Source organism: Phyllostomus discolor, chromosome 7 (genome assembly GCF_004126475.2).
Source record: "Phyllostomus discolor isolate MPI-MPIP mPhyDis1 chromosome 7, mPhyDis1.pri.v3, whole genome shotgun sequence".
Taxonomy (NCBI): domain Eukaryota; kingdom Metazoa; phylum Chordata; class Mammalia; order Chiroptera; family Phyllostomidae; genus Phyllostomus; species Phyllostomus discolor.
Window position 1 is genome coordinate 46,482,925 of NC_040909.2, and position 26,684 is coordinate 46,509,608.

A 26,684-nucleotide genomic window follows, 5' to 3' on the forward strand; every position below is an offset into this window, starting at 1 on the left:
TGAAAAAGGCAGAGCAATCAGCTGGCAACTAAAAAAACTTAACAGCTGGGTGAGGTCAGAGAAAGGGAGTGTGTCAAGAAAGCTCTCCCAAACCCACTGTCATTCCAAGGTGGACATGCCCAAGGCTGTACCCACTGAGGAGCAACATCAGAGGCTTCATGGTGGGGAAAGGAGGAAGAGGCAAAATATATTGCACTAAAATAACCCAACTAATCACTAAACAAACAACAATAACAACCCTCACTCCCAGGGAGGCAGGTATCCAGAGTTGTAAAAACATACCTCAAATTGCCAGTGTCCAATAAAAAGTTGAGACATGCAAAGAACAAGACAGTATGATACACACACTAGGGGACAAAGTAGGCAAAGGGAAACTGCCTGTGAGAACAACCAGATGTTGGATTCAACAGAAAAAGACATCAAAGTAGCTTATAAACATGTTCACAAAAACTTAAGAAAACATGATTATAGAAGTAAAGGAAGATATGATGACAATGTCCTGTCAGATAAAGAATACTGATGGAGAAAGAGATATAATAAGAACAAATGGAAATTCTGAAGTTAAAAAGTGTAGTAACAAAAGATTCACCAGAGGGGCTCAACAATGTATTTGAACTGCTGAAGAAGAATAAGCAAACTTACAAATATATCAATAGAGATTATGTAATACAGAGAACAGAGAGAGATGAAAATGCAGAAAATAAACAGAGCCTCAGAGAAATGTGGCACCATTTTAAGCACACCAACACGTGTTCCACAGGGACACAGGGAGTTCCACAGGGAGAGGAGAGAAAGGAGCAGAAAACATTTAAAGAGGTCATCACTGAAAACCTCCTAAACTTACTGAAAACACATCAAATCCCCAGGAAGCTCATGAACTTCAAGCATGAGCAGCTCAAAGAGACCCACACACATATTAAAGCAAAAGAGCTAAAAGCCCAAGACAAAGAGAAAATCTTGAAAACAAAGGAAAATGACATCACTTCCAAGGGAACCCAAATAATAGTCACAGCTGACTTAACAATGAAGGTCAAAAGGCAGTGGGACAACATTCAAAATGCTCAGAGAAAAAACTTTTAACCAACAGTCAAATATCCAGTACAGCTATCTTGCCAAAATGAAGGCCAAACACATTTCCAGATAAACAAAAACATAATTTGTGGCTAGCAGACCCTCCTTATAAAAACTACTAGCAGTTCATCAAGCTGAAAGCAAGAGACCCCAGGCAGTAATTCAAATTACATGAAAAGATAAACAGCACTGATAAAAACCATATACACGTACAAGGTCTGCCCAGAAGGTATCCAGGCATGTAATATGAAAAACAGACATTTATTGAAGAAGATAACAAGATACAAGAAACATTGTACACAGGACGATGACACTTCAGTCCCCTTCAAAGTAGGCACCTTGGGACTTCACAGAGTTCTCTCAATTGCCATCAGCTGCCCCATCACATTTTCCTGAATCTCACTGACAGTCTGAAAGCTCTTCCTTTTCAAAGGTGATTTTCATTTTGGGAAAAACCAGAAGTCACAGGGCACCAAATCTGGGCTGTAGGGGTGCAGAGTCACCTGGATGATTTGATGTTTTGCCAAAATACTCTATACATGAGACTTTATGTATGAGTGGGCATGTTTTCATGATGAAGCTGCCTATCACCAGTTACCCATAGCTGCTGCCTTCTGAATTATCCACATAGTTTCTGTGGAGGAATATTCAAACTTAACGCAAAATTTGATACAGATTCATTGTTCTACTCACTCAGCCATTTTGAATGTAGATAGCCACATAGTACACATGCTCACTCAAAGGCGTCTACAGCCCCCACTGACTAGTACAGTGAAGTCATCATTGTTCATGCATGCACATTCCAGTCCACTCTCCTTGGCTTGCCAGGTTACATGGATGTCACGCAAACCATTCATATATTGCTTCTCCATTCTTCCCTAAACTGATTTTAAAAGCAACTGTACACTATAAGATGGCAGAGGAGAAAGTAATAGGAATGCATCTCAGATAGCAAAAATTGTACTAGCAGAATTTACTTGATCTAACTATTTTTGAACTCTGGAGAGTCTCTGAAAGGCTTGCAACATCCAGGGGAAGGTGTGATGGTGACTAATTTCAGCTCTTAGTACCCTCCACCCTGATAGCAGGAAGCTGTGCAGATGTTCCGAGAGTATCTTTCACACAGCCTATAGGAGCCAGGCAATTAGAACTCTGTCCTCCAAGTACAGGGGATCAGTATACAGATAGCTGATTGCTGCTTCTGTTCATTGAGGTGCAGACACAAAGGCAGGCAACTACTGTTGCAACCCTCACTGACATTGTTACAACCTTCTCCCCCTGCAGCAGAAGCAACTTCCAAGGAATCTGCAGTGCAGGAGTCCCAGGAGAAGAGAAAAAGGAAGAGAGATTATTTGAAAAATAACAAAAAGTTTCCCATTTAATGAAAACCATGAATTTAAACATCCAAGTGGGACATAGTAAAGGGTAAATGAGTCAAATATATGATGACAGAAGATTTGACTTTGAGTGGTAAACATACATTGAAATACACAGATGATGTATTATAGAACTGTACACATGAAATCTATATAACTTTATTAACCAATGGCACCCAATAAATTTAGGTTTTTTTTTCTGGAGGCCAGAAGTCACTGGGAAGATATTTTCAAAGTGGAAAACAAAACAAAACAAAACCTGTCAACCAAGAATCCTGTATCTGGCAAATATATCTTTCAAAAGGGAGAGAAAAAAAAGAAACGTTGCCATTTCAACAACATGGATGGACCTTGAACACATTATGCTAAGTGAAAATAGGTCAGACAAAAGATAAACAGTATATAATCTCACTTTATGTGGAATCTAAAAAAAAAAAAAAAACAACCTCAAACTCATAGAAACTAAGAACAGATTGGTGGTTGCCAGAGGTAGGGGGGGTTCGGAGGGTAAGGGAAACGCGTAAAGGTGGTCAAAAGGTACAAATTCCAGTTATAAAATAAATAAGTTCTGGAGATATATAACATGGTGACTATAGTTAACAATACTGTATTGTATATTTGAAGTTACTAAGAGTATATCATCAAAGTTATTACCACAAGAAAAAAATTTTAACTAGGACAGTTGACAGATGTTAACTAATTAAGGTAATTTTGCGATATATATATGGAATATATATCAAATTACTGTGCTGTACAACATACACTAACATAATGCTATATACCAATTATATCTCAATAAAACTGGAGGTGTGACAGGACATAGCTGAGCAGTAGCTATTCTTAGGTAGGAGCTGACCAGCAGCAGTTCCCAGGCAGCAGCTGTTTCCCAGACAAGCAGTTATCTCAAGGTCATACACTAACCCCCATTTTAGCAGCTGCACTCCTTTCTCCTCCTCTTTCTGCCTGTGTAACAAGCATATAAAGGAAACTATATAAAGGAAATTCTAGCTTGAGCTCATTGCTCAGAATTTGGGATTCCCCTATGAGCCCACGCACGTAATAAAGGATCGTGCTCTGCAATCTCTCCCGCGTGAGTTATTTTCCACAACAGGGGTAGGGAGAAGGAAGGGAGAACTTAAGACATTCCCAAATAAACAAAAGATGAAGTTTGTTACCACTAAACCTGTCCTTCAAGAAATACTACAGGGAGTCCTGCAGGTTAAAATGAAAGGATACTAGACAGTAACTTGAAGCTGTATAAAGAAATAAAGCTCTCAATAAAGGACATATACATTATCAAAACTAGTACTGTAACAATGATTTATAATTCTACTTTTGTTTTCTACATGACTTAGATGAATATGCTACAAAAATTAAGTCTAAAAGCCAGGACTATTATAACTCTGGTTTGTTACTCCACATTTTATTTTCTATGAAATTTAAGAAACTAATACATTAATAAAACAATTACTAGTTTGCTTTGACATACGCAATATGTAAAAATGTAATTTTGCGACATCAAAAGAGGCGGAGACACAGATAAAGCAGCAAACATTTTGTATGTTATTAAAGCTAATCTGGTATAAAGTCAGGTTAGAGTATTAAAACTTTAGGATATTAAATGCAATTCCTATGGTAACCACAAAGAAAATATAGAATATACACTAAAATGCAAATGGAATTAAAATGTTTCACTACAAAAAAATGTAACATAAAAGACAATAATGCAGAAAATGATGGATAAAACACTATAAGGCATAAAAAAATAACAAAAGGACATAAGTCCCTCATTAGTAATTCATTTAATGTAAATGAACTAAACTCTCCGATCAAAAGACACAGACTGGCAGAATGGATAACAAAATTACAGCCCTGGCTGGTGTGGGTCAGTGGATTGAGTGCTGGCTTGCAAACCAAAAGGCCACTGGTTCAATTCCCTGTCAGGGCACATACCAGGGACCTGGGTTGTGGGCCAGGTCCCGGTTGGGCACATGCAAGAGACAGGCAATTAATGTTTCTCTCATACATCGATGTTTCTCTCCCTTTCTTTCTCTCTCTCTTCCCCTCTCTCTAAAACTAAATAAAACTTTTTTAAAAATCTTAAAAGAAAAAGCTATATGCTGTCTACAAGAGGACTTTAGAATCAAAAACATAGATTGAAAGTAAAAAGATTGAAAACATATCCCATGCAAACAGTAACCAAAATAGAGCAAGGTGGCTATACTTATATCAGACAAAATAGACCTGAAATCAAAAAGGTTATAGTTGGTTAGTGCATCATCCCAATATGCCAAGGTTACAGATCTGATTTGCAGTCAAAGCACATATAAGAAGCAACCAATGAATGCATAAATAAGTGGAACAACAAATTGATGTTTATGTCTCTTTTTCTCTCCTCCCAATATCAATAAATTTTAAAAAAGTTTTTTAAAGGTTAAAAGAGACAAGGGTACTATATATATGTGTGTGTGTGTGTTATGTGTATGTGTGTGTGTGTGTATATATATATATATATATACATATATATATGGATTGATACATCAGAAAGACATAACATTTATACACCATAGACTATCAAAATATATAGAGAAAATTGATAGAACTGAAGGAAGAAACAGACAGTTATACAATTATAGTTAGAGACTTCAATATACACTTATAAGTAATGGACAGGACAACCAAATGGATAAGAGGACTTGAACAACACAAAAAACAACTACAGTTGACTCTTAAACAACACACATTTGAACCACGCAGATCAACTTAAATGCAAGTTTTTTTCAATAAGTACATAGTTGGACTTCCTGTCAAGATGGAGGCACAGATAGACATGCTTTGCCTCCTTGCACAACCATAAGAAGGATCACAACTAACCTGAAAACAAAAAATACCCAAAACTGCCAGAAAATCTAACTGTATGGAAATCTGATAACCAAGGATTTAAAGAAGCCATATTCATACAGACAGGAGGGGCGGAGACAGCGAGCCAGTGCAGAGACAGGGAGTCAGGGCAGAAAAGATGCGAAGTAGTGGTGGCAAGGCAATGGTGGTGAGGCAGCTGATGGAACAGGTGGTCACACATTCATGTGTGGTGGATAAAATTGGAATGGATACCTTGGAAGTGAGTCATCCCAGCCCCAGGCCAGACCATACAGCCCAGGGTTCCAGCACCTGGAAACAGCTTCTGGCTGCAAAAAACTGTGAGGGTTGGGGCAGTGGAAGAAACTGCTGGTCTCTTGGGAGAGTCAGTTAAAGGTCACAAACAGTCCTAGAACAAATGCAAACCCACCCACTCTGGGAACAACCACTGGGGCAGCTACTAGAGGGCACCAGTCACACACAGGAAGTGGGTAAAGTGATCAGAAACGGGGTGAGTGCCGAGCAAGCCTCAACAGCCTTGTCCCCTCTCTATCCCTGTCCCCACATACAGAGCCATAAAGCAGAGAAGCAGGTTGCCTCACCCTGGCCAATACCTACTAAAGTTTCGCCCCATATGGCTTAACAGGTGCACTAAGGCAGGCCATCAAAGCAGCTCTATCTACTACACAGAAACAAACACAGGGAAGCTGACAAATCGAGGAGACAAAGAAATATGGCCCAAATGAAAGATGAGGAGAAAGCCCAAGAAAAAGAACTAAGTGAAATGGAGATAGCCATCCTATCAGGTGCAGAATTCAAAACACTGGTGATAAGGATGCTTAGAGAACTCACTGAATACAGCAAAAGCATAAGGGAAGAAATGAAGACTACATTAAGTGAAATAAAGAAAAATCCACTGGTAGGGGTCAAGGAGATCCAGCATGGTGGAGGCATAAGTAGAAGCTACACTAACTTCCTCTCAGGACCAATCTGGAAATACAACTAAATTGCGAGAAATCATCTGGAATAAAAAAACTGAACAGTAGCAGGAAAGAAGCCTTATAACCACGGACAGACCAAAGAAACAGCTTCACCAGAATGTGATTGATAGAGAGTGCAGAGGAGACCACAAGAGGGCAGGATGGGCTCCCACAGATGGCAGTGAAGTGCCAGAGGAATATTTCAGAGGCCAGGATGTTTCCCCTGAGAAGTATGGGGTCTAAACCCCAAACTCTGCACCCCAGCCTATAGCACCAGATAACACCCAGCTGTCAAAAGCAACAGAGGTTCTCTCTGCCACTGACAGACAGCTGGAGACACAGAGAGCTTTTTAAAGGGCAAATGTATAAAACTTCATTTGCAACCACTTACCCTGTGCTCTGGCAAAGGAGGGGCAGAGCTGACTTGAGGAAAGACTGGGGACAGTGGCCTTGAGGAGAGAACTGGAGGAGCAGCCATCAGGCTCCCTGTGCTGAGTCATCTCCCATGCTGCAAGAGCCATCTTGTTCAGGCAGACCACCCCCTTCCAAGTGACTTCAGCTTGAGGGGAAGCAATAGGCCTGACCCCAGGAGTTACTTTGCCCATTTTGTGGTACTTAAGCCTGAGAGCTGATTAAAGATTGACTAGATTAACAACTGAAGGAGTCAGCCATAGGCTGTAGATCCTTGGTAGTCTTGAACAGGCTGCCTAACACCAGACTGGGACACCGTCTGACATCACCAGAGATGGACCCCTCCCTCCAAAAACACAGTGGTAAATACTAAATGCTACCAAGACAAATTCCACCACAGTCTTCTTCGTGATTTGTGATATTTTCTCTCCTGTGCATAGCTTTTTAACATTCTTTTTTTGTCCTTCAAGGTGTGCATATTGTCACTAGCTTTTATATTATAATTTACCATATTTTGCTGCATATAATGTGCACTTTTGTGCCCAAATTTTTGAGGGAAACATAAGGATACATATTATACAAGGGCAGTACCTGAAATACCTTGTATCTGTCCTTGTGATTTGTAATTATGTTACAAAATTTTCTTTTACCAAAATATGTTCCAAAATAAGTGTTAAAATTCCTTTATAATACCAAAAACAAGTATCTAAATATAAATAAATAATTGGATTAAAAAATTAGGACACAAAATTTTTTTCCTGAAAGTGTAGGCCAAAGACCAGGGTGTGTATTATACACAGGAGCGTATTACACATGGCAAAATATGATATTTCAAATCTCATATTTTGTTCCTACCTTCTCTTACCCCATTTTACCTTCTTCTTTTTTCTTCTTATTTTCATTTTAAATTTTGTTTTCTCCCTTGCTGCAAATTGTTTCCATTCAACACTCTTACTATCTCTCCCAACCCAGCCTCTCAAAACCATTTTCTTGTTACTGATCATCTCACATTCTTTTTCTCATTCTTAAAATACTTTTGTTTTCTCTCTCTGCCTTTATCAGTCTTTGTTTGTTGGTTGTGGATAGGATGGTTGTTCTTCCATTTTTTCATTTTATCTATAGATCTTCACTATTTTGGTATTTCAAATCTGAAATTTTACCATTCCCCTCTCCTACACATTTTGCCCTCCTCCTGTCTTTTATTTTGTCTCAAATTTTAATTTTCCCCAGTCTTAGGCTGGTTTCCATTCCTCACTCCTAGTATTCCTTCTCCTTCTATCAGCTCAAAAACACTCCCCTTTTCTCTAAACATATTTTAAGCTTTTCTTTTTCCCCCCTATTATTCCCATCCCACCTATATTAATCTTAGCTCATTTGTTGTTAATAGTGTTGTGGTGAATCTTTCTCCAATTTGGTTCCTATTTTATTTACTTACTTATTTTTTCCTTTTTCTCTCTCTCATTATATTTTTTAAAATCTCTGTTTAGACCTAATACTATACACTTCCCTTCTCTTGCTCCACTCTGCCTTCTTCATTCCCTTTCTTATTTATGATATAAATTTTACTTTCTCTCTTTGCCTTGCCTGATTCCCTACTATTATTATCGCTCCTCCCATTACCCTCTCAAAATCATTTTTCTTTCAGTTCATCACCTCATATTCGTTTCTTTTCTTATAACAGCTTTAATCTCTCTATACCCTTATTAATACTGGCTCATTTGCTGTTGACAGTGTAACTGTGGGTGGGGGTTATTTTTGTGGGTGTGTATTTGTTTCCTGGGCTGTGTGATTTTGTTCTGCTAGCACCTACACAACAGCATATAAGACATACTAGGCAGGTAACTCACTCAGCCAGCTGGAGGGAAGGACCCAGCAAAGAACAACCTAACAACAATCAAAACTCAACCACAACTACAGCACTAACATAAATGGCAGAAAGGGTGTCCTAAGAGCATCAAGTTTAGATCAAGGAAAGTACACTACTGAATCTCAGTTTTCTGACCACAGAAGGTCATACCATGAAGACAGGATGTCAAAGCAGATCAATCTAAGAAGCAGAAACAAACAAGAGTAACTAAAATGCAGAGGCAAAGAAACCACCTCCATCAAAAGGAAAGGAGTATTCCCCAGGAAGAGTGCTAAATGAAACAGACACAACTAAACTATCAGACAGAGTTCAATATAATGGGTATAAGGAAGGTCACTGAGCTCAGTAGAACTACAGGGAAGCTACAAGGAACATACTGTGAACTACTTCATCATGAAAAAGGACAGAGAAACTATCAGTAAGAGCCACAAGGAGATGAAGAATACAATTTCTGAATTACAGAACAAAGTAGAAGGAATTAAAAGCAGGCTAGATGAAGCAAAGGATCCAATCAGTGAGCTGGAGGACAAGGTATAAAAAATTCCCAGAGAGAACAATGTAAAAAAAGACTCAAAAAGAATAAAGAGGGTTTAAAGGAGCTGCAGGACAACAAGAAATGTAATAATATCTATATATTAGGGATACCAGAGGAAGAAGAGGAGAAAAGCATAGAAAACCTATTTGAAAAAGTAATGACAGGACTTCTGGCCAAGATGGAGGCATAGGTAGACACACTGTGCCTCCTTGCACAACCAAATAAGGACAACAATTTAGAAACAAAAAACAACCATTACCAACAGAAAATTGAACTGTATGGAAGTCCGGCAACCAAGGAGTTAAAGTAGACATATTCATCCAGATTGGTAGGAGGGGTGGAGTCAGGCAACCAGGTGGAGAGGGGTCAAGGCAAAGCGGTGGCTGGCAGATCCTGGGTGAGCAAGGCAGCAGCTGGAGGATCCAGCGGGGTGGTGGATTGAGGAGGGGTGCGGTGCACAAGGCAGCTGGTGGGCCAGATGGTCCCACATTTGCAAGCAAATAAACCAGGCAAAACTGGGGAGCAAGACAGACCTTGCAACCCAGGGTCCCAGCATGGGGAAATAAAGCCTCAAGGCACTGATTGAACACACCTGTGGGGGGTTGAGGTGCCAGAATAGGCTCCCAGCCTCACAGGAGAGTTAGTTAGAGAGACCCACAGGGTCCTAGAACATACACAAACCCACCCATACAGGAATCAGCACCAGAAGGGCCCAGTTTGCTTGGGGGAAGTGGGGGAAGTGACTGAAATCCAGCAGAGAGTGGAGCAAGTGCCACTGTTTCCTTGTGGACCCCACCCCCACAGACAGCGTTACAACCAATCAACTGGATTTCCCCACCCTGGTGAACACCTAAGGCTCTGCCCCTCATACGTAACAGGTGCGCTGAGATAAAAAAATAACCCCAATGAAAAAACAGATCAAAGCCCCAGAACAAATACAACTAAGCGACAAAGAGACAGCCAACCTATCAGATGCACAGTTCAAAACACTGGTAATCAGGATGCTCACAGAACCATTCTTGGTTGAATTTGGTTGAAAATTAGATGAAAAAATGAAGGCTATGCTAAGTGAAATAAAGGAAAATGTACAGGGAACCAGTAGTGATGGGAAGGAAACTGGGACTCAAATCAATGGAGTGGACCAGAAGGAAGAAAGAATATCCAATCAGAAAAGAATGAAGAAACAAGAATTCAAAAAAATTGAGGAGAAGCTTAGGAACCTCGAGGACATGTTTAAACATTCCAACATCCAAATTATAGGGATATCAGAAGGAGAAGAGGAAGAGCAACAAGTGGAAAAGTTATTTGAACAAATAATAAAGGAGAACTTCCCCATTCTGGCAAAGGAAATAGACTTCCAGGAAGTCCAGGAAGCTCAGAGAGTCCCAAAGAAGTTGGACCCAAGGAGGAACACACCAAGGCACATCATAATTACATTACCCAAGAAAAAAGATAAGGAGAGAATCTTAAAAGCAGGAAGAGAAAAAGGAGACAGTTACCTACAAAGGACTTCCTATCAGACTGTCAGCTGATTTCTCAAAAGAGACCTTACAGGCAAGAAAGGGCTGGGAAGAAGTATTCCAAGTCATGAAAGGCAAGGACCTACATCCAAGATGACTCTATCCAGCAAAGCTTTCATTTAGAATGGAAGGGCAGATCAGGTGCTTCCCAGAGAAGGTCAAGTTCAAGGAGTTCATCATCACCAAGCCCTTATTTTATGAAATGTTAAAGGGACTTATCTAAGAAAAAGAAGACAAAAAGCATGTATAGTAAAATGATAGCAAACTCACAATTATTAACAACCACACCTAAAACAAAAGCAAAAGCAAACTAAGCAAACAACTAGAACAGGAACAGAACCAGAGAAAGGGAGATCATGTGGAGGGTTAGCAACAGGGGAGTGGGAGGAGGAGAGAGAAGGAAAAGGTACAGAGAATAAGTAGCACAGATGGTAGGTAGAAAATAGACAGGGGGAGGGTAAGAATAGTATGGGAAATGTAAAAACTAAAGAACTTAGAAATATGACACATGGACATGAATTAAAGGGGGCGAATGTGGGTGAGAGAGGGTGTGCAGGGTGGAGGTGAGTGAAGGGGGGAAAATGGGACAACTGTAATAACATAATCAATAAAATATTTTTTAAAAAAGTAATGACAGAAAACTTCCCTAACTTGATGAGAGAAAGTCACAAAAGTCCAGGAAGCACAGAGGGTTCCAAAAAAAGATGAAACCAAAGAGGCCCACTCTAAGACACATCATAATGAAAATGGCAAAATTTAAAGACAAACAAGAATATTAAAAGCAGCAATGGAGAAACAGCTAGTAACATACAAGAGAACTCCGATAAGGCAATCAGCAGATTAGTCTAGAGAAACACTACAAGCCAGAGGGAATGGCAAGAAATTCCAAGTAATAAAAAGCAAAGGCCTGCAACCAAGACTACTACCCAGCAAGACTCTCATTTCAAATGGAAGGTGAAATATGGGCTTTCCAGACAAAATTTTTTTAAAAGACTAAAAGAAGATATATGCACCAAATCAACATTGCAAGAGATGCTAAAGGGACTTCTGTAAGAATAGGAAAAAAAAGAAAGAGGGAGAGGAAAGCAACAACAAAGGGAAAAATGGCAATGAATAAGTACCTATCAATAATAACCTTAAATTTAAATGCATTAAATGCTCCAATCAAAAGACATAGGGCAACTGAATGAATAAGAAAACATGACCCATATAGACTGTCTACAAGAGACCCACCTCAGAACAAAAGATCTACATAGACTGAAGGTGAAAGGATGCAAAAAAAAAAATTCTAAACAAATGGACCTGAAAAAAAAGCTGGGGTAGCAATACTTATAACAGACAAAATACATTTCAAAACAAAGGGCATAAAAAGAGATGAAGGAGGACATTATATAATACTCAAGGGAACAGTCCATCTAGAAGCTATAACCCTTGTAAACATATATACACCCAACATAGGGGCACCCAAATATGTAAGGAAAATCTTGGAGGAGTTCAAGAAAGGTATAGACAACAACATACTCATAATAGGGGATTTTTACTCCCCATTGTCAACAACTGATAGGTTTTCTAAGCAAAGAATCAATGAGGATACTGGCATTACACAACACTCTAGATCAAATGGCCTTAATTGATATATACAGAATCTTTCACCCAAAAGAAGCAAAATATACATTCTTTTCAAATGCACATGGAACAGTTAAAAAAAATTGACCATATGGTAAGTCACAAAACAAGCCTCAACAATCAAGAAAACTGAAATCATATCAAACATCTTCTCAGATCACAATGGTTTGAAACTAAAAACCAACATCAAGGAAAAAACTCAAAAACATTTAAATTCATGAATAACATGGTATTAAATAACAAATGGGTTAACAGTGAGATCAAGGAAGAAATCAAAAAGTTCTGGAAACAAATGAAAATAAACACACAACAGCCCAAAACCTACGGGACACAGCAAAAGAAGTCCTAGGAGGGAAGTGCATAGAAATACATGCCTACCTACAAAAAGTAGACAAATTATAAATAAATATCCCAACTCTACATCTACAAGAACTAGAGGGACAACAACAAAGCCCAGAACAAGTAGAAGGAAGGAAATAATCAAGATCAGAGCAGAATTAAATGACATAGAGGCTAAAAGAACAATTCAAAGGATCAATAAATCCAGGAGCTCGTTCTTTGAAAAGATAAAGAAAATCAACAAGCCTTTAACCAGATTCACCAAGAAAAAAAGAGAGAGGACCCAAATAAACAAAATGAAGGAGAAAAAATTACAATGGATACCACAAAAATACAAAGGAGTGTAAGAAATTACTACAAACTACATGTCAAGAAATTTGAAAACCTGTTTGAAATGGACGAATTTCTAGAAACATATAATCTTCCAATACTGAATCAAGAAGCAGAAAGCCTGAATAGACCAATAACAATTAGTGAAATTGAAGCAGTAACCAAAAAACACCCAACACACAAAAGCCCTGGAACAGACGGCTTCCCAGGTAAATTTTACCAAACATTTAGGGAACAGCTAACTCTTATCCTTTTCAAACTATTCCCAAAAATTCAAGAAGAGGGAAGACTCACAAACTCTTTTTGTGTGGCCAGTATTACCCTAATTCCAAAACCAGGTAAAGACACAACTAAGAAAGAAAACTCCAGGCCAATGTTGCTGATGAACACTGATGCTAAAATCCTCAACAAAATATTGGCAAATCACATCCAGCAATACATTAAAAAGACCATACTCCATGATCAAGTGGGATTCATCCCAGGGATGCAAGGAAGCTACAATATTTGCAAATCAATAAATGCAATACATCACATCAACAAAATTAAAGGCAAAAATGACATGATCATAACAATAGATGCTGAAAAGGCATTTGATAAAGTACAACAGCCATTTATGATAAAATGCTCAGCAAAGTGGGAATACAAGGAACATATCTCAACATCATTAAGGCCATATAGAAGAAACGTACAGCCAACATCATACTCAATGTGCAAAAACTAAAAGTTTCCCCACTATGATCAGGAACAAGACAATGATGTACACTTTCACCAGTCTTACTCAACATAGTATTGGAAGTTCTAGCCATAGCAATCAGACTGGAAAAAAGAAATAAAAGGCATCCAAATTGAAAAGGAGGAAGTAAAACTGTCACTATTTGCAGACAACATGATAGTATACATAGAAAACCTTGTATGTTCCACCACAAAAACTACTCGACCTAATTTGGAAAATTTGAGTGAATTTGGAAAAATAGTGGGATACAAAGTCAGTACTCAGAAATCAAAGGCATTTTTGTACACCAACAATGAAATATCAGAAACAGAAACTAGGAGAAAAAGCCAATTTACTATAGAAAAAAGAAAAATAAAGTACCTAGGAATAAATTTAACCAAGGAGGTAAAAGACCTGTACTTAGAAATCACTGAAGAAAGAAATTAAGGAAGATATGAAAAAATAGAAGCATATACCATGTTCATGGACTGGAAGAATCAGTATCATTAAAATGTCCACACTACCCAAAGCAATCTATAGATTCAACACAATACGTATTAAAATACTAGTGACATATTTCACAGATTTAGAACAAATATTTCAAAAATTTATATGGAACAAAAAATGACCCCAAATAGCTGCAGCAATCTTGAAAAAGAAGAACAAAGTTGGAGGGATCACAATACCTCATATCAAACTATATTACAAGGCCACTGTAATCAAAACAGTCTGGTACTGGCATAAGAATAGACACATAGATCAATGGAACGGAATTAGAGAGCCCAGAAGTAAACCCATGTCTCTATGGTCAATTAATATTTGACAAAGGGAGCAAAAGCATAAAATGGAGTAAAAATAGCCTCTTCAACAAATGGTTCTGGGAGATCTGGAATGGTACATGCAAAAAATGAAACTTGACCACCAACTTACACCATACACCAGAATAAACTCAAAATGGATAAAAGACTTAAACATAAACCATGACACCATAAAAGTCCTAGAAAAAAACAGGCAGTAAAATTTCACACAGCAATATCTTGCTGATACATCCTCTAGGGCAAGGGACATAAAGGAAAGAATAAACAAATGGGACTACATCAAATTAAAAAGCTTCTACACAGCTAAAGAAAACATCATCAAAATGAAAAGGGATCCAACTATATGGGAAAACATATTTGCCAATGATACCTCGGACAAGGGTTTGATCTCCAAGATATATGAAGAACTCATATGTCTCCATGCCAGGAAGACAAAGAAGCCAATAAAAAAATAGGCAAAGGACATGAACAGCCGCTTCTTCAAGGAGGACATACAGAGGGCCTAGAGGCATGTGAAAGGACGTTCAACATCACTAGCCATCAGAGAAACACAAACTAAAATCGCAACGAGATACCGCTTCACACCAGATTGGCCATCATTAACAAATCAGGAAATAACAAGAGTTAGCGAGGATGTGGAGGAAAGGGAACCCTAGTGCACTGTTGGTGAGAATACAGACTGATATAGCCACTGTGGAAAACAGTATGGAATTTCCTCAGAAAATGGGACTGCCTTTTGACCCAGCAATACCACTGCTGGGATTATATCCTAAGAATCCTGAAACACCAATTCAAAATAACCTACATACCCCTAAATTCATAGCAGCATTATTTACAATAGCCAAGTGCTAGAAATAGCCTAAGTGCCCATTAGTAAATGAGTGGTTCAAAAACCTGTGGTATGTTTACACAATGGAATACTAGGCAGCAGAAAGTGGGAACTCCTACCTTTCATGACAGCATGGATGGAACTGGAGAGTATTATGCTAAGTGAAATAAGCCAGGCGGCAAAAGACAATTAGCATATGATCTCACCTAAAACAGGAAATGTACTAAACAAAACAAAGAGCACAATAAAACCACAGGCATGGAAACAAGGAACAAACTGAGAGGGATGAGAGGGGAGGGTGGGGCAGGCAAAGGAAGAAGGGGGAGGGCATAGTTAAAGAGCAAGTATAAATGACCCATGGACATGGACAACAGGGTGGGGATTGACTGTGGGAGCAGAGGGATGAGCAGGAGAGCGGGGAACAATGGGGTGAAATTGGGACAACTGTAATAGAGCAACAATAACAATTAAAAGATTTTTAAAAGAACAAAGAAAAATCCACAGGGAACCAACAGTGAAGTAAAGAAGCTGGGGTTCAAACCAATGATCTGGAACATAAGGAAGAAATAAATCAACCAGAACGGAATGAAGAAACAAGAATTCAAAAAAACAAGGAGAGAATAAGAAGACTCTGGGACATCTTCAAAAGTGCCAACATCTGAGTCATAGGGATGCCAGAAGAAGAGGAGTGCAAGAAATTGAAAGCTTATTTGAAAAAATAATGAAAGAAAATTTCCCTAATTTGGTGAAGGAAATACACATACAAGTTCAGGAATCACAGAGAGTCCCAAAAAGTTGTACCAAAGAAGACCACACCAAGACACATAAATTAAATGCCACAGGTTAAAGATAAAGAGAGAATCTTAGAAGCAACAAGAGAAAAGCAGATCGTTACCTACAAAGGAGTTCCCATAAGACTGTCAGCTGATTTCTCAAGAAACTTTGCAGGCAAGAAGGGAATGGCAAGAAGTATTCAAAGTGATGAAAAGCAAGGACCTACAACCTAGATTACTGTGTCCAGCAAAGCTATCATTTAGAATTGAAGAGCTGATGAAGTGCTTCCCAGACAAGGTAAAGCTAAAGGAATTCATCATCACCAAGCCCTTATTATATGAAATGTTAAAAGGACTTAAGAAAAAAATGAAAATCAAAATTATGAACATTAAAATGACAACTCATGAACTATCAACAACCGAATCTAAAAAACAAAAACTAAAACAAACCAGGCAAACAACTAGAACAAGAACAGAATCATAAATATGGAGATCATTTAGAAGGTTATCAGTGGAGAGGGGGAAGGGAAAAGGTACAGGGATTAAACAGCATAATTGGTACAAAATAGACAGGGGCATGTTCAGAAAAGTATAGGAAATGGAGAAGCCAAAGAACTTACCTGCATGACCCATGGACACAAGCTAAAGGAACAGATTGCTGGAATGAAGGGGGTACCGGGTAGAGGGGGCAAAGGAGGGTAAAAATCAGGACAACTGTAATAGCATAATGAAAGTACACATTTGGCCCTCTGTATTCCCAGGGTTTGCATTCTTAGAATCAACCATCAGAGAATCAAAAACAGTATTTTTGATCCTCAGTTGGGAATCCATGGATGTGGAGGGTTAATTGTATGCATTGTTCTATGCCATTTTATATAAGGGACTTGAACATCCTTAGATTTTGGTATCTGTGGGGGGCCCTGGAACTGATCCTCTGTAGAAACTAAGGGGCAACTATACTTAAGTTTAGTAGGAGTCAAAAGGTACATATGAATTTTTTACTGTGCTTGTGTTGGCGGGGAGAAGTTCAGTGTCCCTAACCCCGTTGTTCAAGGGCCAACTGTAGTTCTAACAGACACATACAGAACACCCTATCCAACTACAACAGGATACACATTCTTCTCAAGTGCAGGTGGGACATTTTCCAGGAGAGACCATATATGTTAGGTCACAAATTAAGTCTCAATAGATTAAAAAGGGAGATATCATACAAAGTATCTTCCCCAACCAGAACAGAATGAAGTGAGATATCAGTAACAGAAGAAAACCAAAAAATTTAAACTTATGGAAACAAAACAACACATTCAAATAACCAATGCATCAAAAAGAAATCATGGGGAAAACTAGAAAATATTTAGAGATATATAAAAACGTCAACACAATATATCAAAACTAAGAGATGCAGCAAAAACAGTGCTAAGAGGGTAATTTTTAAACCAGTAAATACATTTTAAAGAAGGAAAAGAATCACAAGTCAAGAACCTAACATTACAACTCAAGAAGTAAAAAACACAGACAAAACTAAACCCAAAAGGAAGGCCACAATTAAAATTAGATCTCAGATAAATAAAAAAGAAAAATAGAGAAAAATCAATAAAACTAAAAGTTCTTTAAAAAGATTAACAAAATTGACAAAACTTAAGTTATACTAAGAAAAAAAGAAGACTCAAATTAGCCCTTCCTCAGTAGGACCCCAAGAACACCAAAATCCATGGCCCATATAAAATGGCATAGTATTTGCATATAACCTATACATATCTGCCTGTATATTGTAATCATCTCTAGGTTACTTATAATACTTAATACAAAGTAAATGCTATGTAAAGAGTTATTATACTGTATTGTTTAGGGAATTATGACAAGAAAAATGTCTGTACAGAGTACACATTAGCAATAACGTGACTTCTTTTTTAATACTGTATCTGAGGTTAGTTCAATCTGTGTATGCAGAACCTATGGATACAGAGGGTCAACTATACTAAAATCTGAGATTGAAGTGGGACATTACTGCCATATCTACAGAAATAAAAGGATTTTAAAAGAGTACTATGAACAATTGTATGCTAACAAATTTTATAACCTAGATGAAATGAGGAGATCCCTAGAAACATAGATCCTACCAAGAATAAATTATGAATAAAAAAATCTGAATATACCCATAACCAGTAAGAAGACTGACAGGGACAGGCCCTGGATCTCTGCTGGTAAATTCTGTTGAACATTTGGAGGGAAACTCATGCCAATCCTTCTCAAACTTTTCAGGGAGTTAAGAAGCAAGAAGCATTTCCTGGCTCATTTATGGGGCCAGCACTGCCCTGGTAGTGAGGGCAGACAGGGACACTATAGGGAAAAAAAAAATAACAGACAAATATCCCTTAAACCAATGGATGCAAAAATCTTCCAACAAAATACTCCATGACTGAGGTATCCATGAGGAATATTGGTCTTAGGTTTTTTCATGTAATGTCCTTGCTGGGTGGGTTTTGGTTTAGGGTTATTCTAATCTTATGGGGCAAGTTGGGAAATGTCCCTTCTTTTTCCATTTTCTGAAAGAATTTATATAGGATTTGTGAAATTTTTTCCTTAGATGGTTGGAATAATTCACCAGCAAAGCCATCTGGGCCTTTCTGGTCTTTATGCTTAGACTTTGTGTCAATGCTTAGAGCATCAAATTCACAGAGGCAGAAGTTAGAATGGCAGTTGCCAAAGGGTAGCTCAGGGAGGAAATGGGGAGTTATTGTTTAATGGGTACAGTTTCACTATTATGCTAAGTGAAATAAGCCCATCAATGAAAGACAAATACCAAATGATCTCACTTATAACCGGAATCTAATGAACAAAATAAACCAATGAGCAAAATAAAATCAGAGGCATGGAATCGTGGAACAGACAGCTGTTCTGTTCCACGATTAGACAAAGAACACATATATGCGACCCATGGACATGAACAATGGTGTGAGAAGTGACTACAGGAGTGGGGGGACCGGCTAAGAAGACAGGAGCAAAGGGGGAAATATTGGGACAACTATAATAGCATAAAAAACGTTTTAAAAGATTAAAAAATAAGAGCTAGTTTAAAAAAGATAAATAAAAATAAAGCATACAAAATTTCAGTTTTGCAAAATGAAACAAAAGTTCTGGAGATGGATGATGGTGATACATTTGTACAACAATGTGAATGTATTTAATGTCATAAATCAAACACTTAAAAATGGTTAAAATGGTAAATTCGAAGTTGAATGTATATTACTACAATTAAAGAACAATTTGTGTATTATATATTGTTGAGTCTATAACATATAAAATGTAATATATTTGTCAATAACAGCATAAAGAAACTAAGTGGGAGCAAAGATGTATTAGACTTAAGGAAATGACTCCAGATAGTAACTTGAATCCATAGGAATAAATGAGGAGATCTGGGAATAATAAATAAAAAGGTTATTGTAACAATAGCTACAAATATATACCTTCTTTCTTCTCTTGACTTCAAGAGACATAAAGTTATATAAAGTAATAATTATAACAAGGTAATGTTGGATTTGTAATATATAGGTGTGATATGTATATCACAATAAAGGGGAAAAAGGAAAGGAGTAACATTTTTATATCTCAGTATAATTAAGTCAGTATAAAGCTGATTCTGATCATTTAAGATATACATAACAAGCATTAGAGCAACCACTAAGAACTAAAAAATACCTAGTGAAAAAAATCTTAACAGAAATTAAGATGATACATTAGAAAATATTCGCATAAAGGAAAAAGGCAATAAAGAAAGAATACAGGGAAAAAAAGACATGAGACAAACAAAACCATGCAAAGATATCACAAAAAAACCCTAAAGACCAATATTTCATATGAATACAGACACCAAAATCCTCAACAGAATACTAGAAACGACATATAAAAAGAAATATATACAATGACTATGCACAATTTATCTCTGGAATGCAAGGCTGGTTTAATATCCAAAAAAACAATTAGTGCAACACACCATAAAATAAAAAAACAAAAACCACATGATTATCTAAATAGAGAGAAAGCATTTGACAAACCCAACACCTTTTCATAATAAAGAACACTCAACAAACCAGGAATAGAAAGGACATTCTTCAGCCTGATAAAGGGCATGTATGAAAACCCACAGTTAACATCATACTTAATGGTGAAAGATAGGAAGCCTTCCTTCTAAGATCAGGAACAAGACAAAGGTGTCTACTCTCACCACTTCTACTCAACTTTGTACTGGGGGTTTTGGCCATGGCAATTCATGGCAATTAGGCAAGAAAAAAAGTAAAAGGCATCCAGATTAGAAGTAAAACTAACTCTATTTGCTGATAACATTATCTTATGTATAGAAATCTAAGGTCATATACTCTCACACCAAAAAAAAGGCTATTAGACCTAATAAACAAGTTCAGAAAGATTTCAGGATATCAAGGTTGTTATTTTTAAAATCAAATTTATTTCTATGCATTTGCAGTGAAAATCCCAAATGAATATAATTCTAATTACAAACACATCAAACAGAATAAATACTCAGGGACAAATTTAACAAAAGATGTGCAAAACCTAGTACTCTGAAAACAACAAAACATTGTTTTAAGATATTTACAGTCTAAATAAGTGGGAAATTATTTCATTTTCATGGATCAGAGGTCTTAATATTGATCTGCAGATTCAACACAACCTCTATGAGAATCCCAGCTGATTTATCTGCAGAATTTGACAAGCAAATTCCAAAATCATAGAAGTGCAAGGGACCCAGAATAGCCAAAAGAATCTTTAAAAAAATAGTAACACAATTGGAGGACTCACCTATCCCAATTTCAAACCTTGCTACTGAGCAACAGTAAACAATACAGTATGGTACTGGCTTAAGGACACATATACAGATTAATGGAACAGAACTGGGTGTCCAAAAATAAATCCATGTGTCTATAAATTTTTTTGACAACGTCATAGAATAGTCTTTTCAACAAATGGCAGTGAGACAGTAGGACAGCCACATACACAGGAATAAAGTTGGACCTTTACTTCATAACATACCAAAATACATCAAAGATCTATATGTGAGGTCTAAAACTATTAACCTTTTAGAAAAAAAACATAGTGTTAACACAGCATGACCTTGAGTTAGGCAATGGATTCTTAGATGATACCAAAAGCACACAAAGCAAAAGAAAATAAATTGGAGTTCATAAAAAAAATTTTTTTTGGCTCCCAAGAACACTATCAAGAAAGTAAAAAGACATTTTCCCATTCCCACAAAATGAGAGAAAATGTTTGCAAATCATATATTTGGTAAGAGATTTGTACCCAGAATATATATAGAACTCCTAAAACTCAATAATTAAAAGATAAATAAGTCAATTTAAAAAAAGGGACAGCTCTGGTGGTGTAGTTCAGTGGATTGAACATGGAGGCTGAGAACCAAAGGGTCGCCAGTTTCTGTCAGGGCACATGCCTGGGTTGTGGGCCAGATTCCCAGTAGGGGGCATGAGAGAGGTAACCACACATTGATGTTTCTGTCTCTCTTTTCTTTCCTTCCCCTCTCTCTAAAAAATAAATAAATAAAACCTTAAAAAAAAGTCAAAGAATTTGAGTATACATATCTCCAAGAAAATATATGAATGGTAAGTAGTACATGAAAAGATGCTCAACATCATCAGTCATCATGAAAATTCAAATCAAAACTATAATGAATACCCACTAAGATGGCTGTCAAAAAGTCAGACAATAACAAGTGTTGGCGAGGATGTGAGAAATTGTAATCCTCTTATGTTTCTGGTACGAACGTAAAATGGTGTAGCTGCTTTGGAAACAAGTCTGGAAGTTCCTTAAACATCTAATGTAGAGTTATCACATTACCCAGCATTCCACTCCTAGTTATGCATCCAAGAGAGGTGAATCCACACAAAAGCTTATACCAGCATTATTTATAATAGGTAGAAGGTAGAAAATCAAATGTCTATCAACTGAGGAACAGATGAAATGTGATAGAGTAGTACCTCCTTATCTGCCAGGGATGTGTTCCAAGACTCCCAGTGGATGCCTGAAACCACAGACAGTACCAAACCCTATGTATACTATGTTTTTTCCTATACATACACACTTATAATAAAGTTTAACTTATACATCAAGCACAGTAAGAGATTAACAAAAATAATAATAAAACAATTATAATATACTGTAATAAAAATTATATGAATGTGATCTCTCTCAAAATATTTTATCGTACTGTATGTAAAGCACGTATATGCTAGACAAAGAGATGGTTCACATCTTTGGTGGGAGGGAGCAGGGCAGCTTGAGATTTCATCACAATACTCAGAATGGCATGCAATTAAAAACTTATGAATTATTTATTTCTGGCATTTTTCATTTAATATTTTAGGACCACAGCTGACCATGAGTAACTAAAACCGCAGAAAGTAAAACCATGGATGAGGAGAGACTCCATCCAATGGACAACTGTTCATGTATAAAAGGGAATGAAGAACTGATATATACCACACAGATAAAGCTTGAAAATATTATGCTAAGTGAAAGTAGATAGTCACAAAATACCCTATGTTTTGTACGATTCCATTAAATGAAACATCCGGAATATGTAAATCTATAGATACATGAAGTAGATAGTGGTTCTTTAAGTCTGAAGGGAAGAGAGAATAGAGGGCCTATAGTCAAAGGTATAAGGCTTCTTCTTTTTTTTTTTTTTAAGATTTTATTTTTTAGAGAGAGGAGAAGGGATGAGGAGAGGGAGAGAAACATCCATATGCAAGAGAAACACTGATCAGTTGCCTCTTGAACGCTCCCAACCAGGGACCTGGCCCACAACCCAGGCATGTGCCCTGAGTGGGAATGGAACTGGTGACCTTTTGGTTCACAGTCCAGTGTTCAATCCACTGAGCCACACCAGCCAAGGCTAAGGCTTCTTTGTAAGGAGATGAAAATATTTAAAATTAACCACAGTGATAGTTGCATATATTTGTGAATATACTAAAAACTACTTTATATATACTTTAAATGGGTGAATTGTATGGTATATGAATTATATCTCAATAAAGCTTTTAAAGTATATAATCCTTGTTGAATTGAATTAAATCGTGATTGAGTTGAATTGATTAAATCCCAGAACAAATTTTTTTCTCTTTTGCTATAAAGGATATTAGTGTAACAATTAGTGAAATTTAAATAACACCTACGGTCCTCACTGGTGTGGCTAAGTGGACTGGGCACCACCCATCGAAAAAAAGGACACTGGTTCAATTCCTGGTGGGCATCTGTCTGGGTTGCCGCCCCATCCCCGGTCCAGTGTTCAACCAGCAACCAATCGATGCTTCTCTCACACATCAATATTTCTCTCCCTCTCTTTCTCCCTCCCTCCCCCTCTCTCTAAAAATAAATAAAAGTTAAAAAAATAAGTAAGGTCTACAGACTTAGATTAGATAATAGTATTGTGCCAATGTTAATTATCCGAATTTGATAATCTACTGTGGTGACCCAAGGAAATATTCTTGTTTTTAAGAAAAACACCAAAGAATTTATGGGTAAAAGGACATCATATCACTACTTTCTCAAAAATGGATAAAAGAAGTAATTATATATGCCCTGGCTGGCGTAGCTCAGTGGGTTGAGCATGGGCTGTGATCCAAAGTGGCGCAGGTTCGATTCCCAGTCAGGGTACATGCCTGGGTTGCAGGACCTGACCCCCAGCAACCCCACATTGATGTTTCTCTCTCTCTCTATCTCCCTCCCTTCCCTCTCTAAAAGTAAATAAATAAAATCTTAAAAAAAAAAAAAAGAAGTAATTATAGATATGAAGAAAGAGAATGATAGGCAAAAGTGGTAGAATTAGTAACAGTGGGGAATATAGGTGAAAAGTATTAAGGAAACTTTTTAATATATTTATGACTCTTTGTTAGTCTAAAATTACTTAAAAAGAAAAAATTAAAATAACACTTAGATATCAGTTATTATTAAATTGGTAGAGAAGCAACTATATTTCTAGGAATTTAAGGCTTTATTGTTGTTATTGTTATTATTATTATTACTACCAAAAAACTGAAACATAAATATCCAGAAAGAGCAAATGGTCAAAATATGTTTGTTCAGGCACTTCTACCACTCTGAAAGTTTTCATAAAGCAGATGTGACATAATGCAAATGATTTAAGTGGGGGATATATTGTGAACTATGATTAATCATCACAATCAAGAATTAGTTCACCCACTAGAATGGCTATCATCAAAATGATGACAATAACAAGTGTTGACAGGGATTAGAACCCTCACACATTACTAGGGGAATGTAAAATGGTAAAGTCACTTTGGAAAACAGTCTGACCCTTCTTCAAAATGTTAAATATAGACTTTCCATATGATACAGTAATTTCCATCCTAGGTACATATCCAAGGAAAACGAAAACATATGTTCACACGAAAATTTATACATGAATGTTCAAAGCAGCATTATTCATAATAGCCAAATAGTAGAAACAATCTAAATGTCCATAAGCTGATGAACAGATAAACAAAACATGGTATAGGCATGCAATGGACTATTTTTGGCTATATAAAGGAATGAAGTAAGTATATGATGCATGGATTATGCATTATGCCAGAAGCTGTTCATAAAAGACCACATATTTTGTATGATTTGATTTAAATGAAACATCCAGAATAGATAAATCTATGGAGATAGAAATATTAGTGGTTGCTTAGAGGTGGAGGGCTTTGGAAATAATAGGGAGCAACTGCCAATGGGTACAAGGTGTCTTTTGGGGGTAATTAAATGTTCTAACATTGGTAATGGTGGCAGTGGTACAACTTTGAATATACTAAAAACCAATGGAATGTACATTTTATTTTTAATTTTGGGGGCATTTTTGTACCACATGTCATTTTTTTTCTGAATTACAAATTTTAAATGGGTAAAATGTAGGGTATGTTAATTATATTTCAAAAGGCTGTTAAAAAATTCTATAGCATAAGCCACAGACAAAGCTAATAGGACACTCACCTCTCTCTCCAACTCATCCTCCTCTTCCAAAAGATCATACACCTGCTCTAGAAGCTGAATCCCCAGGCCCTGGACTACATCAGCTCTCAAGACTTCAACTATTCTTCTGATCTTTTCAGAACCTGGCATGATAGCTAGAAAGTAATAACAAAGACAGGAAAAAATGAATTCTTTCAGCACTGCAGCAAGGGGAATGCAATTTTTTTTAATCTTGTCATGTTAAGATCCTTTTAACTTTGACAAGAGTTCAGTTTAACGACTTCATATATTTTTAATGACTAAAATGTATACAAGCATACCTCAGAGATATTGAAGGTTTGGTTCCAGACCACCACAATAAGTGAGTCACACAAATTTGGGGGTTTCCCAGGGCATATAAAAGTTGTTTACATTATACTGTGGTCAATTAAGTGTGCAATAGCATTATGCTTTAAAAAACAATGTGTATGCCTTAATTAAAAACACTTTATTGCTAAAAAATGCTACCCATCATCTGAGCCCGTTGACAAAATGGCACCAGTAGACTTGCTCAATGCAGGGCTGCTACAAGCCTTCAGTTTATAAAAAATACAACATCTGCAAAGTGCAATAAAGTGAAGCACAGTAAAACAAGGTATGGTTGTATAAGAGTTTACGCTTTATGTCTTATTACCACTTCCCAAACCTCAAAAACAAAACTGTCTAATTCGAGGAAAATCCATGCAAAAAATTCCAAACATGTATTTATTTACATTTATTTTTAAAAATCAATTTAATGGAACTTTTCAGGATAACAACTGTTACATAAAACAAGGTATACCTTTTATGGAGATTTCCAAATTAAATAATAAAGAGATAAAAAAATTTGGGAAGTATTAGCTGCTCCTTGGTTTGACACATTTCTCCAATAAACCCATGCTCTCCAGTTTGCTATAAAAGAACAAACTGATCACCTAAAGGTAGCTCTTTAAAATGGAGCTCCTCTGCCTGTTCTGCAACTTTCCCATGAAGTATCAATGTGTCCCGGTACTTCCGATGAAGTTTAAATTCTGACACTGGATCTGGTACTGGGAGATCCTCACAGCTCTCTTTAGAGTCCAACTTTAGGGTCTGAGTCATCAATTGTACCAAGTCACTCATTTCACTCGAATGACCTTTCCTGGAAAAAAAAAATCCCCTTGTTATTTAATTGGCTTCATAAAAAAAATTAGATGCCAAATGACCAAATGACCTCTAGGAAATTCTGCTTCCAAATGGCCAAGTAATCTCCTGCAAACAGACCCTTCCACAAGTAACAAATATAAATGCTGAACATAACACAAAAATCAACTGTGTGAAGGCATTGGAGAGTGTACAAGATCTGCAAGCAGGTTCTGGAAGGAAGTCAACACCTTATATCCTAAAGAAAGGCCATGAGTACTAAAGTACAACAGAAAACACAGTCTTTCTGGCCTTCAGCCCCAAAGGACACAGCTCAAGACAACCACTGCCACTAGAAAACGAGGGAGGAATCTTGGAAAGGGGAGAGCCAGAAAGAGGAAGCCCCAAATTCTGGGTATAAATTCTGCCCAACTATTTCTAAGTGATTTGATTATATTAATTACAAAGCTCAAGAATATTTTTAAAAATATA

At 37.1% G+C, this 26,684-nt stretch overlaps 1 protein-coding gene across 4 annotated transcripts in view; it reads right to left on the bottom strand.

Annotated features, from left to right (window-relative positions):
• Positions 1–26,684, bottom strand: part of NEK4 (NIMA related kinase 4) — a 58,446-nt gene that overhangs the window by 5,232 nt on the left and 26,530 nt on the right. For 3 of the 4 annotated variants that reach the window (XM_036030879.1, XM_028518302.2, XM_036030881.1), the window contains exons 13-14: positions 26,006–26,211; positions 25,074–25,207 (exon numbers count right to left, since the gene is read on the bottom strand). In XM_036030879.1, the coding sequence (XP_035886772.1) occupies positions 25,074–25,207; positions 26,006–26,211 (340 nt within the window). Of the gene's footprint in view, positions 1–25,073; positions 25,208–26,005; positions 26,212–26,684 lie in introns of those variants that run through there. The other variant, XM_036030880.1, reaches the window with a different exon arrangement.